This window comes from Hippocampus bargibanti, linkage group LG05 (genome assembly GCF_051943395.1).
Source record: "Hippocampus bargibanti isolate YZ-2025 linkage group LG05, ASM5194339v1, whole genome shotgun sequence".
NCBI lineage: Eukaryota > Metazoa > Chordata > Actinopteri > Syngnathiformes > Syngnathidae > Hippocampus > Hippocampus bargibanti.
In genome coordinates, this window is record NC_142738.1 from 608054 (window position 1) to 627200 (window position 19147).

General features: G+C 41.2%; 3 protein-coding genes across 5 annotated transcripts; 2 read left to right on the forward strand and 1 right to left on the reverse strand.

The window, feature by feature from the left end:
• Nucleotides 1–1394: 1394 nt before the first annotated feature.
• LOC148897355 (uncharacterized) lies at nucleotides 1395–5030 on the forward strand. 2 transcript variants are annotated; one of them, XM_088997144.1, is made up of 4 exons: nucleotides 1395–1604; nucleotides 1717–1762; nucleotides 3481–3765; nucleotides 3860–5030. In XM_088997144.1, the coding sequence occupies exons 2-4, from the start codon at nucleotides 1717–1719 to the stop codon at nucleotides 3994–3996; spliced, it is 468 nt and encodes a 155-aa protein (XP_088853270.1). In that variant the 5' UTR covers nucleotides 1395–1604; the 3' UTR covers nucleotides 3997–5030. The 2 variants fall into 2 exon arrangements, with proteins under 2 accessions (XP_088853270.1, XP_088853269.1); XM_088997143.1 differs by having other exon boundaries at nucleotides 1401–1604; nucleotides 3481–5030.
• A 425-nt stretch (nucleotides 5031–5455) lies between these two features.
• On the forward strand, nucleotides 5456–7558 carry LOC148897356 (protein PML-like). Its single transcript, XM_088996840.1, has 2 exons — nucleotides 5456–5701; nucleotides 6759–7558. The coding sequence occupies exons 1-2, from the start codon at nucleotides 5629–5631 to the stop codon at nucleotides 7415–7417; spliced, it is 732 nt and encodes a 243-aa protein (XP_088852966.1). The 5' UTR covers nucleotides 5456–5628; the 3' UTR covers nucleotides 7418–7558.
• A 742-nt stretch (nucleotides 7559–8300) lies between these two features.
• On the reverse strand, nucleotides 8301–17698 carry mpi (mannose phosphate isomerase). 2 transcript variants are annotated; one of them, XM_088996839.1, is made up of 8 exons: nucleotides 17570–17698; nucleotides 15844–15971; nucleotides 15004–15204; nucleotides 13857–13998; nucleotides 13578–13757; nucleotides 12777–12950; nucleotides 11188–11396; nucleotides 8301–10195 (listed from the first exon to the last, which is right to left on the reverse strand). In XM_088996839.1, the coding sequence occupies exons 1-8, from the start codon at nucleotides 17583–17585 to the stop codon at nucleotides 9977–9979; spliced, it is 1269 nt and encodes a 422-aa protein (XP_088852965.1). In that variant the 5' UTR covers nucleotides 17586–17698; the 3' UTR covers nucleotides 8301–9976. The 2 variants fall into 2 exon arrangements, with proteins under 2 accessions (XP_088852965.1, XP_088852964.1); XM_088996838.1 differs by having other exon boundaries at nucleotides 17522–17600.
• Nucleotides 17699–19147: the final 1449 nt, after the last annotated feature.

Below are 19147 nucleotides of genomic sequence, written 5' to 3' on the forward strand. Positions count from 1 at the left end.
TATTTCTAGAGCTAGCAATTTTCTTTCCTAGTATTCAGTGACAGCCATTTTGGATTTCTGACAAAAATCTGCCTGCATTCGATCGTTGATATTTAATAATAATCCATTTGATTTCCAAGCGCCTTTCAAAACTCTCAAGGTCACTTTACAGTCACAGGATCAGTTTTTCTGTGGGTGAGCAGTGGCAGCCACGGACGCCAGAAGTAGCTCAAATATAAATATATTGCAGCGTGTTCTACCGGAAACAAATTCCTTGTGTGTTCTACATACTTGGCAATAAAGATGATTCTGATTCTGATTCTGATTCTGATTCTGAAATAGATAGAAAGCTAGCTAGTAGATAGTCAATAAATAACATATACATAGTCAGCCAGCTAGACACCCATCTATATAGCCAATAGATAGCCCGATAGATAGCTAGCTAGCCAGCCAGAAAGCTAAGCCATATAGATAGGTAGCTAGATAGCTAATCGATAGCTAGCCAGATTTACCCAACTACAATAAAATAATCAAAACCCCAATGGACATGGGTACAATCAGATATCAATAATATCGATTAGAAAATATACAACGGGGCCTTCCTGGTCTTGTTACATTATGTTGCTCACTTGAGCTATCTAGCTAGCAATCTAGCTGTCTACCTAGCCAGCTATCTATCAGCTAAACAGCAACTGAGCTAGCTATATATTAGCCATCCATTTGCTATTGGCTATCTATAGTGTTTTTTTTTTCTTGCCTTATATCAATTTTGTTCATATGCTACCTTGCTAGCTATTTGCTATCTACTATCTATCATTCATCACTCACTTATATTTTGAATCTTTTCTCGTGTTTTCTGTTGTTGTTTAGAATTTCAAAAGCTTTCCAATGGTACCTTAGTCGTTAAGATCTGCCAAAAATTAATAAAGTTATGATCGTTTAAACTAATAAAGAACTCGGTCGCAGATTTTTTTAGCTTTTTAGCAGATTGTTTTAACTGTCATTACGGGCAGAAAATCCCCCTCATATTTCCAAAATTAAAAATTCCATTATATCGTTATTATTTGTCATAGAACAATAATCTATACATCATTTGAAAGCTTTTTAAATGCACTTTAATATGATGTTAGAAAATGTGTGATGAATTATTGAGAAATATGCTCACAATCCCTATATTTTGTGTTGTCATATTATTTATTTTGACTTCAACATGGCGCCTCTATTTTGTTATTTTTTCCTACTTATTTTTCCTTCCTCTTTCTTTCATACCGTTGCCGCTGTAATTTGTTGTTGTTTTTTTTTTACGAATAAATGATATTTCATCATAGAAAAGCAACTGCGCCATAGGAGTGCCGGACTCCATTTCCCGTCGTGCACCGCGGCGAAACCGAAACTAAAGGAAAAGACGAGAAAAATCGCCGTTTGCGAGGAAAACAACTTCACGAGCGTGGCTCAGCCGCAACTAAAGGGCGTGCGTGGGGGCGTGCGTGGGGGGGAAAGGAAATGGAAACTTTGGGCGACGAAGTCCCTTTTTCTTTAGCAAATCAAAGTTGACTTTGCTTGACGCGAGTGACTATAAAACCCTTGACAATTGCTTGGCAGTCGACGCGAGACGTTTGCTCACGGTGAGTCGGTTTTTTTATAGATGCCTTTATTTATTAACCATCCGTTTTTCTTTGGATTGACGTGTTGTTACTATGTTGAACTGATGTGATGATTTCTTTTTCTTTTCCACAGATGTCTTACACGGTGGTTTTCTTCGATCTTGAAACAACTGGACTCGGTATGAGACATTTTCGCTTCATAAAAAAATGACGATTTTAATTTCTGCGTCACATCGACATTTAAGTTGTCTCGTAGTTATTTTTCAATGTATTTTATTTTAGTCATCGGTTGTAATTTATTTTATGGATGTTTAAGAAACATATTTGTAAGTACAAACACGAACGTAAGCTCTCCCAATTATTAATATATTGAAATGTGTTATGTCATAGTCGTAACCGGAAGTGTTTATCAAACGAGAGCAGTTTCGCCCCCAAAATAAAAATCAAAGTCAGCTTTATTGTTATTGCTTTATTATTTAAATATGCTAATATGTCGATCTGATTACGTTATAACTCACTGTAACATTACACCCAGTTTGTACGTAACATCACACTTGAGTAAACAAGAAAAACGATTCATTATAAATTAAAACCAATTTCCATTATTTAAACAAAGTAAATATATACAAATATTATTATTATTATTGTTGCGTCACACGAGTGTATGATTTTGAAGTGCGCCTTTCAACACTTTGATATCTTTCAATTCCTTGATCTCCTTGATGTGCGTATCACCCTGACGCATAGCACACGCTTGCAAAGTGTATAAAAGGAGCTGTCGCGGGACAGAGACTTTGGGCGAACCACGGGGCAGAATCACATCAGAGTCATCTCGGACTCACGCCCGGCTAACGCCGGGTGTCGGACGGACATCACGGCACGACTTGCTCGACTCCGCGCCACGATCAAGCTCTGCGCGTCACCTGCCTGGGAGATCTGACAACGAACCTACTTACAAATAAAGAGAACCATCAAACTCTTTATTATTATTATTAAAACCGCGGTTGAAAAAAAACACGTTTTCTTCTGTTGATCGAAACAGCACCACTCTGCCGCCCAGTGGACAATCCTCGAATTGCACCTCATTAAAAATAATATTAATAATAATAATACATTTAATTTCTCAACGCCTTTCAAAACTCTCAAGGGGACTTTACAGTCACGTGATAAGTTTTTCTGTGGGTGAGCAGCGGTAGCCACACACACCATCGTTCACTCAACTCGGAAGAAACCCAAATAGATAGAAAGCTAGCTAATATATAGCTACTTTCGCAAGTCATATTCACCACATCGTGAAGATGGTCATCTCTTGTCAAAGAGGACGAACACCAGAATATAGCTACTAGCTAGCCAGATAGATAGCTAATAGATAGCAAATAGATATCTAGCTACCAAGCTAGCTACCTAGCTAACTATCTATTTGATATCTATTAGATGTCAAGGTGGCTATATTTTGCCTTTATCTATAGCCACCTTAACAGCTAATAGATAGCAAATAGATATCTAGCTACCTAGCTAACTATCTATTTGCTATCTATTAGAATAGCAATTGATTGCAAATAGATAGTTAGCTAGGTATCTATTTGCTATCTATTAGCTGCCTGGCTGGCTATATATTGGCTATCTAGCTAGCTATTTGCTATCCACCTGAAAGCTAATAGCCAGCTAAACGGCTAAAATATAACCAGCTTGGCTATCTAGCTGGCTATTAGCTATATATCTGATAGCTAATAGCCAGCAAAAATATATCCAGTTAATAGATGGCAAATAAATATCTAGCCACCTAGCTAGCTATCTATTAGCTGTCTGTCTGGCTATTAGCTATGTGTCTAGCTGGTTATCTCGCTACCTAGCCAAGCTAAGCGATATTCCTGAACTCTTGACTTTTTTCCCGCAGACACGGCAATGTGCGACATCATCCAGATCGCGGCTGTTTGCGGCCAGCAGGCCTTCAACGCCTACACCGTCCCCTGTTGCCAAATCACCAAAGAATCCAACAAAGTCACGGGCTTCTCCGTGGCCAACGGCGTTCTGTTCCGCCACGGGGAGGCCATGGCCACCGTGCCGCTGCATGACGCTCTCAACACCTTCATGGACTTCCTGTCCTTTTTACCCGAACCCGTGTACCTGGCGGCTCACAACGCCAACCGTTTCGACGCCCCCGTCCTCAACAGGGTCCTGAGTGACTTCCGCCTCCTGCATCGCTTTCAGAGGATCGTGTCCAACTACTTGGACACTTTTCTGCTCAGCAAGAGGATGTTCCGCAATTTCTACAGCTATTCCTTGCAGTACATGGTGCAGCACTTCCTGGGGAAGACCTACGATGCCCATAACGCTCTGGAAGATGCCAGGATGCTGCAGGAGCTCTTTCACAAATGGAACCCGGGCAGGAACGCCGTGGCAAAGTCCTTGATCTAGCGCTAGCCAAGGCCCCGGGGGCCATCTTGGGGCCCGCCCTGTCAATTTGGGGGCGCTCCCTATGGCAAAACCTATCATGGATTTTGACAAGTGGTCCTTTCAACATAGCGGAAAGTTGAATGCCAACGTTGCATTTTTTTTTTTATCTATAACGAGTGATTGAAAATGATTTGTAATGACGATCCATTTACAGTCATACCTCGACTTAGCAACACTTTAGCTAACCAACTTTTCGCCTGACAAATGTTAAATTTGCGAGAATGTAATCTTGACGTAGTAGCGATTTTTTGCGAAACACACGGAGCGCCGCAATGAGCCCGTTCTCCTAACAAAATGGCAGCCGACTCGTTTTTGTCCTCTATTCCCCGCCCCCACTTGTCAGTTAAAGCCACGGGATTGGTCAAGAACGCAGCAGTGAGGGGAAGTGGTTTAAACATTACAGAGACAGGCAGACCACAGAAAGAGAGTGAGAAAATGGATAGAAAACAATGACATTTAGACTAGTTTCCACTTTATTGATAGTTCAGAGTGTAGACTGCAAGGTTAAAATATCCCATCAACCAGGCTCCACAAATAACCTGCACAAGACATCTGTATACTTGATGCAAAAAGCTATCAACTCAGCCAAACAGAACACGATTGATGAGGAACCAGGTACAATTATCAATCACAGAGAAAATTAGAACGTCGAAAGTGATGTTTTATGGGGACCTGGGAACGGATTATTCTCATTTTAATGGTTTCCTATGGGAAATTATTTTTGGGGATACACACTTTTCGCCTTACACACTCTGTCTGGGAACCAATTAAGTTCGTAAGCCAAGGTATCACTGTGTACCTATATATAAATCACTCAATTTTATCCCATAGACGGATACATGTGATTTCACCTTTATATCATTTCATGTTTCACGAATCATCGTCTATTTTATGAAACAATTATATGAATAAAATGACATATTTTGTGTTTTCATTTTAAATTGATTGCTTTACAAATATTATCTTATTAAAATCGTTTTCATACCATAATGAGCTTTCTGCGTTGTGTGTGTGAAACAAGGAATGCTACTTAGCATGATCCCTCCATTAATAATAATATGATAATTTCATTTATTATCGCCTTTCAAAACTCTCAATGTCACTTTACAGTCACATGATAAGTTTTTCTGTGGGTGAGCAGCGGCAGAAGGTAAGAGTTGGAAGGCGGAAGTAGACGCCGAAACATGTCAGGTATTTAAACACCGACAATACACTGTCTGTAAAATAAGAATGTGATTTAAATTAGAAATGTATTCTTATGATTGTTGTTATAATCAGGCGCGCTCTTTAGTCCGGAAATTACGGTACATTGGTACTGAACAACAATCATTGAAAACCAGTGCCTGCATATCTCTTGTTTGCCACATGGGGGAGGACAAGAGTCGTTTTGCATGCAACAGCGGAGAAAAGACGAAGAAGAATTTCAAAAGTTTGAGCGGCGCTTTTTCCTTTGGAAGAAATGGCGTTTCAAAGTGATCATCTTGCCGTCCTGATGTGATGGACCATATTCTGAGTGTCTTATTTTGTTTGACGATTCTAGTTTGAGCTTTGGAACGTTCTATGTTTCGAAGGAACGTTTAAAAACACGATGGAGCCGTCGGGGGAAGATGGCGCCTCTCAGCAGCCGATTGTTTTCTTCGATTTGGAGACGACGGGACTCGGTAAGAACGTTTTTTTTCGAGCTTCGAACGAAGTACGTTAAAACTAAAAGATCATGTTAAAATGTGTGGTTTTTTTTCTCCTTCTTTATTCAATTTACCTTTTGTCAAAAACGTAAGAAAATTGGAGACGCTTTCGGGATTTTTTGGGAGGGCCTGTGGAATTGTCACTGGACGGCATTTGATGTTACGAGTATAAAATATTCACCAAACTTTTTTTGCATTTTTTTATTGAACGAAATGTGAATTGTTATGACTTTTATTTTTTGGGTGGGTTCTTTAAAACATTACAAAATTGCGATACCGTATAGGCACAAGTATACGCGTAATAGTGATGTGTCGTTCGCGAACGAGCCGGTTCTTAGAGCCGGACGTCCGAAATGAACGTTGAGAGCCGGTTCCGAACAAGGACCTGAAAATGTGAGCCGATTTTTTTTTTAGTCCTCTCTTCCCTTCCCCCGGTCTTAAGTGATTGGTCGATATCCGAAGTAGAGGAGGAAGGGGATCATTACAGACACACGCAGCAGTGAGGAGAAGTGGGGGAGATTAGGGTAGACAAATGTTATTACATTATGCTGTTATTATTATATTATTATTATATTTTTTACTAATTGGTATGATAGCATTTTTAATATGAAAAGCAAATTAGTGACAGCTGAGTGGATGCTCTCTGTGCACATATAAATCAAGCCATATAAAAATATATATAATGATAATAATAATAATAATCCATTTCATTTCTAAGCGCCTTCCAAAACTCTCAAGGTCACTTTACAGTCACATGATAATTATTTCTGGGGGTGAGTAGAAGCTAGCTGGCTAATAGATACAGTAGTAATAATAATAATACATTTCATTTCTAACCTAGACGTAACTCAAATAGATAGAAAGCTAACTAGCCAGCTCACAGATAGCTTTTTTTCTTGAAGTTGTCGGCCGCCCGGGCGTAGACGTTTTGTAAGTTGTACGTCCGACGTAAAAGTTGCACGCCCCGGGCGTCCGGGCAGGCGTTGTTTCCCTGAGACCCTGTTGTTAGTCATGCGGGTGTCGTCACGGTCAGGTCCGACGTGCGATCCGGTTCAGCTGGCGGCGGTGAGCGGCGACCGCTCCCTCAACCTCTATACCGTCCCTCGCTGTCGAATGGAAGCGGGCGCCGCCAGGGTGACGGGTCTGAGGGTGCGCCGACGCAAGCTCTACCTGCACCGGCGCCTTATCCCCACCGCCCCCCTGCGGGAAGTGCTGCTCCGCTTCCTGACCTTCCTGCAAGCGCTGGGACGCCCCCTGCTGGTAGGCCACAACATCCGCCGCTTCGACTGCCGCGTGCTGGCCCGAGTCCTGGACGAAACAGGCCTGCGAACGCAGTTCGAGGCGTCCGTCGCCGGCTGCGTGGACACGCTACCGCTAGCCCGGGAGGTGTTGAAGGATTGCGGCATGCGCAGCTTCAAGCAGGAGTACCTGGTCAAGGAGCTGATGGGCGTGGACTACAAGGCGCACGACGCCTTGGAAGACGTGCGCTCTTTGCGGACGCTTTACTGCGTACTGCAGCCCAAACCGGACCTGGTGGCGCGCTACGTCTTCGGTCTGAGTGACGTGCGAGTGGTCGCCAAAGAGGAATTGACAGCGGCGACCAAAGGCAAGCCACTGCTTCCGGGACAGCGCCTCCTTTGGCAGCACCTGGAACTACCGCAGAGAAACGCTGATGGCAAAGAAGCGTCGTAGTAGCAGCGCAGAACCAAATATTATTGATGTCTTTGTGGCTTTGGAAGTTACCTCATATCAAGATTTTTTTCCTGCCAAATTAATTTAATAAATGTTTTTAACTTGAAAAATGTCAAATTGTTCGCGTGTGTGTGTGTGTATATATATTTTTTCTTTGGTTGTTTTTTTTTAACTTGATAAATGTCCGTTTTTTTTGTCCATTTGTGTATATGTTTTTTTCAAGTAAAAAGAATCCGTTTTTTAATTATAAAAAAATATAAAATATTTAAAAATGCATATCTCGATATTACATAGATTTTTTTCTGGAAAAACGTCACATTTTTTTATCTGTGTGTATGGATTGAATTGGATGTACCTTTATTGGTCTCGCAGTGGAGACATTGACATTTCACAGCAGCAAAGTTATGAGAGAAAGAGGAAAGGAAAGAATGAAGTAGAAAAACAAAATACAGGAGCTGCTGGAAAGGCAGCTACTCTCCAGTCCAGCTCTAATTGATAATGGAAGGACTTCTTTAATTGATGTCAAACATGTATGCTTTCCTCTTCAGAACGATTTGAATCATATTAATAACTGGATGAGTAACAAGAAAGCAAGCCATTGTTTTGATTCTGGAACAAGGCAGTTTGTGAAGGAGTATCCTGGCGTGATGTCACGAAGGGGGTGGGACTTTCTGAATCTCCCCAGTTTCGAGCTCATTTTGGGGCACTTTTGGGACACTTTGAAGTCATTTTTATTGGTGTTTTTCATTTGACTAAAAATATCAGCCTGTGCGTTTTGGCTATTTTAGATGCTATCAAACGTTTTTCTGACGTCGGTTAGGAAACAAAAAATGGTGTCGGCTGTCCTTTTAAAAGAAACAACAAAAGCTGACAAACAAGGCCATCCAGTGACGACAACACAAAGCTTTTATTGAGCCATTTTGACATTGAATGTATGATTTTTATTTGTCAATCCCATGCAAGAGCAACAACGCCATGCTCCAAAATTCTCACAACCACGGCAACGACATTCTCAAAACAAAAACTCAAAGTTTCCTTTTGTGCGTGTAAAGTGCAAACCGGAACGGTGACTGAATGAAATGCGAAGATGACAATTGAAGACGTGAACATTTCCACTGACGTGGTCGGACCATCTGAAATGATACAGCGGTGATCAAAACCTACAGCAAAGGTGTCGCGCCAGCGTTCACTCAATCCGGAAGTAACTCAAATAGATAGAAAGCTAGCTCATAGATAGCTAAGTAACTCGGATAGAAAGCTAGCTAGCTAATAGACAGCTAATTGATAGCTAAGTAACCAGGATAGAAAGCTAGCTAGCTAATAGACAGCTAATTGATAGCTAAGTAACCAGGATAGAAAGCTAGCTAGCTAATAGATAGCTAACGGATAGCTAGCTAGGGCTTGACTCAACCCGGAAGTAACTCAGATAGAAAGCTAGCTAGCTAATAGATAGCTGAGTAACTTGGATAGAAAGCTAGCTAACTAATAGACAGCTAATTGATGGCTAAGTAACCCGGATAGAAAGCTAGCTAGCTAACGGATAGCCAGCTAGGCCTTCACTCAACCCGGATGTAACTTCAGTAAATGTACAAAATTATCCACGTTATCATGCCGACATCTTAGAGCATAACTTTGTCACCGCTGTGATTGATTCTTTTCGTTGTTTAGCATTATTTCCATTTTTGGCACCACCGTAAATACGTTTCGGCTTTTATATGACAGGGCAAACATACACCAAAAATTAAAAAAAATCCACATCCAAAGATACTCATCAACCCTGTTTGAGGTAACCCGCAAAAAAAAAAAAATCCTCAAGTCACCCCAATGTGCTTGTAACCATTTTTTAAGGATACGCCCGGTGAGAAAACGCTTCCTTCATCGAACATCTTCTCACTTTTAGCAGCGACCCGCTTATTTAAAAAAAAAAAAAAGCAGATGGAACAGATGAATAATTTTGACATTGATTATAATGGGAAATGTTGTTTTGGTTTTCAACAAAATCGTTTTTTTTTTTCAAACTGGATTGTGGAACAAACTAAGGTCGTAAAAGTTTGACTGTTGTCGCAAATTATTATTGTGTTATAATAATAATAAATGTCATTTATAAGTGCCTTTCAAAACTCTCAAGGTCACTTTTAAATCACAGGATACGTTTTTCCTGTGGGTGAGCAGCGGCAGCCACACGCGCCAGCGTTCACTCAACCCAGAAGTAACTCAAATACATACAAAGCTCGCTAGCCAATAGATGGACAGCGAGCTATATAACTAATAGATAGCCAGGCAGTTAGCTAATAGATAGCTAATGTTATGCTAAAGTTATGATTATGTTTCGGGTGGAATGATAATTGACAGCAATAAAAGGGGTGTTTAGTAACTAGCAAGATGCTACAAAAAAAGTCCCCGACTGTCGTTTGGACACTGTCACCATTAGCGTTAGCATAAAGTTTGAAGTGATTGAACCGTTGTGCAAGTCGTACTTTTCCATGATTTGCATTAAGGACTCTAACGTCATTTCCCATGCACCCACACACACCCACATACACACCCGCGTAAATCCCACTACAGAAGGCAGCAGGCCCGAAACATGGTCACGCCCGACGGGGAGGTGACGTGCATCAATACGCTTTCGTTAGCCGATACGAACAAAACGGTGCCCCGCCTCAGGCTAACGTCGGACAGCGCGGCGGCCGATGTGGCGCTAGCGTCGCCCTCGATGACCAACACGATGCTGGCGCTGTCGATGGGCGCTAGCGTGTACTGCTTCATGGAAGCTGGCACCTGGAGAATAACGGATAGGAGTGTTTGTGTGAGACAGGGCTAAAAGAAAAAATAACAAAATTAAACAACAATAAATGTAGTTGTATTGTAGTACCATAACTTACCACAAGAAGGAGCCCACTGCCCTTAGATTCACTCGTTAGTAAAGAGTTAGCTAGCTGGCTAATAGATAGCCAGATAGATAAGACAGCTAGCTAATTGATAGCTAGCTAGCCAGTTATATAGCTAATAGCTAGCATATAGATAGCAAATAGGTAGCTAGCTAGTTAGCAAATAGATATCAAATAGATATGTAGCCAGCTAGATATCTAGCTAGATAGCAAGATTAGCTAGCTAACAACAATAATAATAATAATAATAATAATAATAGTAGTAATCAGAATAATACATTTCATTTATATGCGCCTTTCAAAACTCTCAAGGTCACTTTGCAGTCACAGGATCAATTTTTCATTGGGTGAGCAGCAGCAGCCACATGCGCCAGCGTTCACTCAACCCGGAATAACTCAAATAGATAGAAAGTTATCTAGCTAGTTAATAGGTGGCCAATAGATAGCCAGCTATTAGATAGCTAAGATTGTTGACATTGATAGGGCCCAATCATTTTTTTACAACAGGCTACTAACGTTGTAAATGGAGGTGCTTGTTACCTGGGGCCCCCAGTCACTATCTTTAGCTCAACTAGCTAGCTAGCCAGCTAATAGATAGCAAATAGATAGCTAGCAGGGTAAATAGCTGGCTAGATAGCTAGATACATTCAATCATAAGAGAAAAGACAAAACAACCTAAATTATTCCGTCCGTTCCGCAAATTTGAACCGTCGGTTAGCTGGCCAGGGCAACGTAGCGTTCTTGTTCGTTGTTCAAAAGCGAGATGGATTCTTTATCTTCCTTCACTAATAACCGCAAAGTGTGGTTGTAGTACCGTGACGTACCACAAGAGGGAGCCCGCTGCACTAAGATTCACTGGTTTTATTGTGAAAATTGCCTCACGTGTATCCTCATGACGGTGAAGTCGGGCACAGGCGGGTCGTAGACGGTGACGCAAGGGTCCGAAGTGTGTTGAACCGGCGGGAAAATCTTGGCGGTGGAAGGGCTCGTCTGGTAGCTTAGCATCTCGCAAAGCGTGTTGACGTCAATGTATTTCGGGGTCAGGCCTGCTCTTACCGTGTTGTCGGAGCACGCCATGCACTCGATACAATCTGACAAACAACCAAAAAAAAATCATTCATAAAAATCATTCATAAACTAGCTATATAGCTAGCTTGCTAGCTAGACAGATAGCCAGCTAGACTCAGATGAGTAGGCCAAAGTTCTTCAGTCAGCTTGTTGCTTAAAGGACAACCGACACCATTTTTTGTTTCCTAAATGACATCAGAAAAACGTTTGATAGCATCGACAATACCCAAAACATGCAGGATGATATTTTCAGTTGAGTATTTTTAATGAGTTAGAGTGTCCCAAAACTTCTTCAAAATGACCTTGGAGATGCCGAGTTTCAGAAGGTCCCGCCCCCTTGTTCGTGACCTTACGCCAGGATACTCCTTCACAAACTGCCTTGCTCCAGAATCAAAACAATGTTTTCAGAGACTTCAGATTGGGAAAAAGATGCTTTCTTGTCACTCATCCAGTTATGAATATGATTCAAATAGTTCTGAAGAGGAAAGCATAAATGTTTGCCATTGATTCAAGAAGTCCTTCCGTATCAATTCAAGCCGTCTGGACTCCAATGTCGTTTTCCTTCTAATTTCACCATCAACACGGTGTTTTCAGATGAAAAAAAGTACCCAAAATGCATTGTGTGTCGCTTTCTCAGTCAGGGGTGTTCCCTCCGTGACGTCACTTCGGGAATCGTCATCAACTCGAAAGCAAATGATCGAGATTAGACAGAATAAAAAGTGATCATATTTAAAAGTTTCCTGCTGTTATATGCTTAGTCAACACGTGTGACTCGAGTACACAATTGAAGCACAGACAACCTGGGGTCAATCTGAGGTCAACAGTTAGCAAGTTAAACTGTCATCTTCATCTCGGAAATCTGGCCTGGGACAGAATTTAGGACTTGGGAAACTCCTTTATCACGAAGCAATTTACGACTTGAAAGTCCTTCACAGGAAGAGCTCATTAGCCAGGTTACAAATGTATCAGTTCATGGAAGAGACAATGTTTTATTGCTTACAGCTGTTTGCGCTTAGAACGCCGAGCGGCGTGGTATTCTACTCAAGAAAACTATGTTTAATGTATCATTTAAATTTGCATATACTCTCAATAAAAAGCTTGGCAGAGGGCTGCAGAATTCGGTCGTCTGTCATGAACGGCTGCGTCTCCTGCCGGCAGTAAAGACAATCTTTCTGGGTTCGAGCCTTCGTCCACAGTGTCCGATCGAACATCTCTGACTTCCTGAATCTTTGTCAAATGCGGCCAGTCGAAGTCATTTGAAGTCATTTGACAAATTATGGACGCAACTTGTCCAGAGGTGTCGGTTGTCCTCTAACTTCTAAAAATTTTGGATACGTTGAAACGCTAACTGTGCACGGAACGGTCAACCAGAAATTTTTGGGGGTTTCGGGTTGACGACTGACCTCCGTGCAGGTAAGCGTGAGGTTCGTTAGCTCCAAGGAACATAGCCTGGTTGGGATCCAAGAGAATGTGGTTGAGGAAGTAGATGGAGAAGCAGCCAATGTCGCCGGGGTACTGGGAATGGAGGCGGAGCAATAGATCGCCGTTACTGCTCGCCGTATCCTTGCCTGCCGCGCCTACAACAAAAAATAAATAAAATAAACTCAGTCAATAATTGTGTTCACTAGAAATTGTTAATTACCTTTCTAAATTGGTTATCTGACTGCATTCGTGGAGCTTTATTTTGTAGCAGGCGACAGTGTGAGTGAGGGTATGATTGCCGAGAAAGCACGGCAACTTCACTCGGATATCATCAAGAGGCAACTACATCAACGACCATCACAAAGGTCAATAAAACCACTTGATTATGCAGTACAAATTATTTCTTTGATTATAATACAATAGCACATTTGTTATACATAGAATAAGGTCTATTTTGTGCAGTTTTCAGGCTTATTTAGTAGAAAATGATGTTTTATGGGGACCTGGGAACGGATTATTCTCACTTTAATGGTTTCTTATGGGAAATTAATGTTTGGAAGATGAACATTTCGCCTTACACACACTTTCTGGGAACCAATTAAGTTTGTGAGCTGAGGTATCGCCGTACAGTGATACCTTGGCTTACAAACTTAATTGGTTCCCAGACAGAATGTGTCTGGCGAAAAGTGTGTCTCCCAAAAAAATTGCCGTTTAAAAAATGTGCATTTAAGAAGCACAAAATGAAATTGTTCAGTGGCATTAAAATGTGTCGCTGCGCTCACCTTCTTCTGTGACTCTCTTGACCAGCATGTTGAGTTGATCCACAAAAACTTTCTTCTCGCACTTCATCATCCTGGTGAAGCTCTTCTTCAGAGCCCGCCTGGCGCCGCCGGCGTCGCCCTGGCACACCCGAAGCTCCCGAGCCGCCTCGTCGCCCACCAAAGCGCGGAACTCCGGTACGGCTGATAGGGTGCGTCAACCATTTATATCTATTTTTGGGGGGCGTTGCAGCGATGAACGCGGCCTCCTTGAAACCCTTTTCGCATCCCATCAAGACTCACATTGAAGGAATCCGAGAATCTCCTCCACTGGCCTGAAGCCGCACAGTCCCTGGAAATGCGTGAGAGCGATGGCCATCTCGGGCTTGTGGTTTTCGTCCGGGTAGTGTTCCGGAAACTGAGCGTGGAGACGAGCGGCTAACTCCTAAAGACATCGCAAGAAAATCGTCAGGAATTCCCAGCATCGCAGCGGGTGGATGGAGGCTACGTAAGTCAAGCTGAGGTAACTTCCTTTTCTCATATAACTATCCCGTTCCAGGATCTCATATAAAGATCATCTTCCAGAATCATATATAAAGTTCATATTCCAAATTCTCATATAAAGATCCTATTCCAGAATCATGTTCCAGGATCCTGTTCCAGAGTCTCCTAAAAAGACCCTGTTCCAGAGTCTCCTAAAAAGACCCTGTTCCAGGGTCTCATAAAAAGATCCTGTTCCGGGATCTCATATAAAGATCCTGGAACAGGATATCATAATATCATAAAATATCCTGTTCCAGGATCTCATGTAAAGTTTGTGTTCCAAAGTCTCATATAAAGATCCTATTCCAGAATCATGTTCCTGTTCCAGGATCTCGTATAAAGATCTTGTTCCAGGATTTCATTTAACGTTTGTGTTCCAAATTCTCATATAAAGATCATGTTCCTGTTCCAGGATCTCATAAAAATATCCTGTTCCAAGATCTCATATAAAGTTTGTGTTCCAAATTCTCATATAAAGATCATATTCCAGAATCATGTTCCTGTTCCAGTATCTCATATGAAGATCCTGTTCCAGGGTCTTATAAAAAGATTCTGTTCCAGGATCTCAGATAAAGATCCTGTTTTATGATCTCATATAAAGATCATGTTCCAGGATCTCATGTAAAGATCCTGTTGCAGGATCTCATATAAAGATTATGTTCCAGGATCTTGTTGCTTTTCCAGGATCTCATAAAAAGATCCTGTTCCGGGATCTTTGAGGTCTCATATGAAGCTCAGTTCAAATAGCTAGCCAGCTAGATAACTATATAGCTAATATCTAGCTAAATAGATAGAAAACCAGCCAGGCAGCTAGTAGATAGTTAGCCAAATTGCTAGCCACCTCGATAGCCATATAGCTAATAGAAAGCGAAATGGAGAAGGTTCCTTAGGCGGGTGTACGACTTACCCTGTTGGGGTGAGCCTGTATGGAGAGGGCGCTGTTGACAGAAAGCACTTTGAAGAGGAAAGGCAGCTGACCCCCAAAGGTGTCCTTGACCTTGGACCCCAAACACGCCGGGAAGTGGGCGATCCACTGACCCAGGGTGGTCTGCGCGATACGATTGTCTTTGATCTGGGCGTCGCCCTTTGGGTGGGCGCCCATCCACAGCTGGAGGGGGGCAGTCATGAAAATAATCATCAGCATAATAATAATAAGAATAATAATAGTAGTAGTAATATAATACAGTAAAGTCTGGTTATATCGATATGGGATATATCGATAGTCCCGGTTATATCGATACTATTTCTACGCACGCACGGAGAAAATTACATGCAAACAGGGTCGGATATATCGATAGTCCCGGTTATATCGATATTTTTTCGGACTCCCTTGAATATTGATATAACGAGACTTTACTGTAGTAATAATAGTAGTAATAGTAATAATACATTTCATTTATAATCGCCTTTCAAAATTCTCAAGGTCACTTTTCAGTCCCAGGATAAGTTTTACTGTGGGTGAGTAGTGGCAGCCACACGGGCCAGTGTTCACTCAACCCGGAAGTAACTCAAATAAATAGGAAGCTAGCTAGCTTATAGATAGCCAATAGATAGCTAATAATAATAATACATTTTTACTACCCGGCTGGCTATCTAGCTAGCTACCTAGCTGGCTATCTATTTGATATCTATTAGCTATCTGGCTGGCTATCTGTTAGTTACACGGCTACCTAGCTAGCTGTCTGTCTATTAGCTGTGGCCATTTTGTCTTGGTGGCGAAGTGCCGCCATAATATTGCACCACGTACCTCCGCGTAAGGTTTGCCATCCTGGATGACGGCTAACGCGTCCCCGCCGAGCACCAGTTTGGCGACTTCGCTGTCCAGGCCCACCTTTCCCCACGCGTAGTTCTGCACCGCACAGGTCAGTGGAAACACTAAAAACACAAGCACAAGGAGGGCAAAAGTCAATGTTGTTGGGAAGACAATTTCAATTAAAAGTACAGTCATCCCTCGGTTTACGAAGCCCTTGGCTCACGAACTTTTCGCTTTATGAACGTTAAATTGATGAACATTTTATCTTTATCTCAATAAAACCACTTTATTACACAGTAGTTTATTTATTTATAATACCATAGAACATTTATTGTACATGAAATAAGGTATATTTTGTGTTTTAAGTTTTAAGGCTTAGAAAATTAGAAAGTAGAAAATGATGTTTTATGGGGACCTGCGAACGGATTCTTCTCATTTTCATGGTTTCCTATGGGAAATTATTTTTTGGGGATTGGAACACTTTTCACCTTACACACTCTGTCTGGGAACCAATGAAGTTCGTACGTATCACTGTAATAGTATTCAATAGAAAACTTTGCTTAAAAACAACAGATAGACATCGTTCGTATACTATCCTGTCGTGTAAATGTCACGTCGGCCATTGTGAATGGATTTTGACTTACGACCGTTTAGTCGAAACGGAACCTGGTCGTAACTCTGATGTTACCTGTATACAGTATCTCAGACTAGCCAACGCTTTGTGTGACCTACATATCGCGTGTTCTACGTTGTTGTTTTTAATGTTCTGGATTAAATATGAGTTTGATAACCATATGGACTCCCGGGAAATAATTAAATGTGACTTTTTTTGTCAAAACTTTTGTCATTGTCATTTTGCTACATTGTTTTCACTCATTATGAGCCGCTAAAACATGGGTGCCAAAGTCATTTTTTTGCCGTACATTGGAGTTACAACTTTTCCGTTATGAATTTGGAGAACCCATTAGAATGTTTCATCCCCTTCACATATTACATCGAGAGCGCACAACAAATTAATGAATAACTAGTTTTCAAATTTGAAGTCAAAAATAACAACTTATTGTGGTTTACATGAGACAATTTTACATTTCAGTTCGGACTTTAACAAGCATTATAAAATTTTACGTGTGATCCGCTTTCGTGGGCCGAATAAAATGATGTGGCGGGTCAGAATTGGCCCCCGGGCCTTGACTTTGACACCCGTGTGCTAATACCACTGTAATACTGTCGCAATAGTTTACCTTCCTCAACAATAGCCTCTCGGAGCACGTTATCGCTAAAAAAAATGACAAATAGTGGTGAAAGAGAGTAACACAATTTGACGCGGTACAATGACACTCATTTCTCGCGCATTTTACATCTTGTTTTTCATATATCATAGTTAATAATAATACATTTCATTTCGAAGCACCTTTCAAAACTCTCAAGGACATGTTACAGTCACAGGATAAGTTATCTATTGAGCTCAATGCAGCGTTTTACTTAAATGTGTTGCGTTCATTGACCTCTCAAACCAAAAAAAGTACAGTACAGTACGAGGTTACTACATTGGACAGGGAAGCTCGCTAGCAAACACATTACCCGGTCGAGGAGCATTATGTTCGGTTTAAAAAAAAAAAAGAACACTTTATGCGCGACACGATCCGGTTAGCTTGAGTGATTTCAAAAGCACCGTGCGAAGGCTTGTAATGGTTGAATAGAGTTGCGAAGGAGATCTGACCTCTGACTTCCTCCATGACGGCGACACAGCGAGCTGTTCCCCGACCGCTGACGTCACGCACTTGCCACGAGCGATGTGTCGTGCGCGAACGAGCTGGGTCTTTGAAGTGAACGAAGAGAGCCGGTTCCTAACAAAGAGCCGGAAATGGGAGCCGACTTTTTTTTAAACCCCCCTATTCCCCGCCCTCAGTATTTGGTTAAAGCCGCGCGTGATTGGTCGATATCCGTGGTAGAGGAGGGAGGGGAGAATTACAGACACACGCAGCAGTGAGGAGAAGGGGGTGGGGTTAGGGTGGACAGGTGGACAAATGTTATTACATTATGCTGTTATTATTATTCACTTATTATATTTTTGACTAGTTGGTATGATAGCATTATTAACATAAAAAGCTAATTAGTGACAGCTGATCATCAGAACGGAGTAACCACAGGGAAAGTGAAAGTTAGTGGATGCTTTCTGTGCACATAGGCTGGCTAGCCAGCTATTGGCTGGCTAGCTGGATAGCTATCTATTGGTTATCTAGCTGGCTATCTATTAGCTATATGGCTGGCTTGCTAGCCAATTGAGTCGGGAAACATATTGGCTATCTAGCTAGCTATTGGCTGTTAAGTATCTATTAGCTGCTTACCTAGCTATCTTTTTGCTATATAGCTATCTGGCTGGCTACCTAGCTAGCCATGTATTTGCTAACTATTATGCTATCTATTTGCTATCTATCTAGCTGGCTACCTAGATAGCTAGCTATTTGCTATCTATTATGCTATCTATTTGCTATATATCTCGCTGGCTAGCTAGCTATTTGCTATCTATTCACTATCTAGCTAGCTATTAGTTATCTATTAGCAAGCTAGCTAACTTTCTATCTATTTGAGTTACTTTGGGGTTGAGTGAACGCTGGCGTGTGTGGCTCCCGCTGCTCACGCACAGAAAAACTTCATCCTGTGACTGTAAAGTGACCTTGAGAGTTTTTAAAGGCGCTTAGAAATGAAATGTATTATTATTATTATTATTATTATTATTATTATTATTATTAATTATTATTATTATTATTATTAAAAGTTAGAAGCAGTCCCCAATTACGTAATAACTCAACTAATGTGTAATTTGTAATGTATTATTTTTTGAATTGGAGCCTGAACGTCAAGAAGCCAAATGTATACACCCTAAAGTAGCAATATGCACATTCTTATAATACTCAATAATATCACAGTCATAAATTGTTTCCAAATTTTATCCGTTTTTCTTGAATTATACGAGTCACATTTGTATTTTAAGTCCATAACCTACGTTTGAGTGTGTTTGCAACTTTCTTTGTTTTTTTTTTATCTTGTGGATTTGCATCCATTTTGCTTTATTCTAATAACCCAGTCCCTCGTGGGTGTTAATTATCTCCTTTAAATCTTATTTGCATCACGATTGACATGACAAACTTATTCACCTTTTTTCATCGTACTGTAATGTAATGTATATGCTATTGGGTCATAATGTGACCTTGAGAGTTTCGAAAGGCGCTTATCAATGAAATGTCTAATAATTTTTCACATAAGCGATCCGGCTCTAAGAACCGGCTCGTTCGCG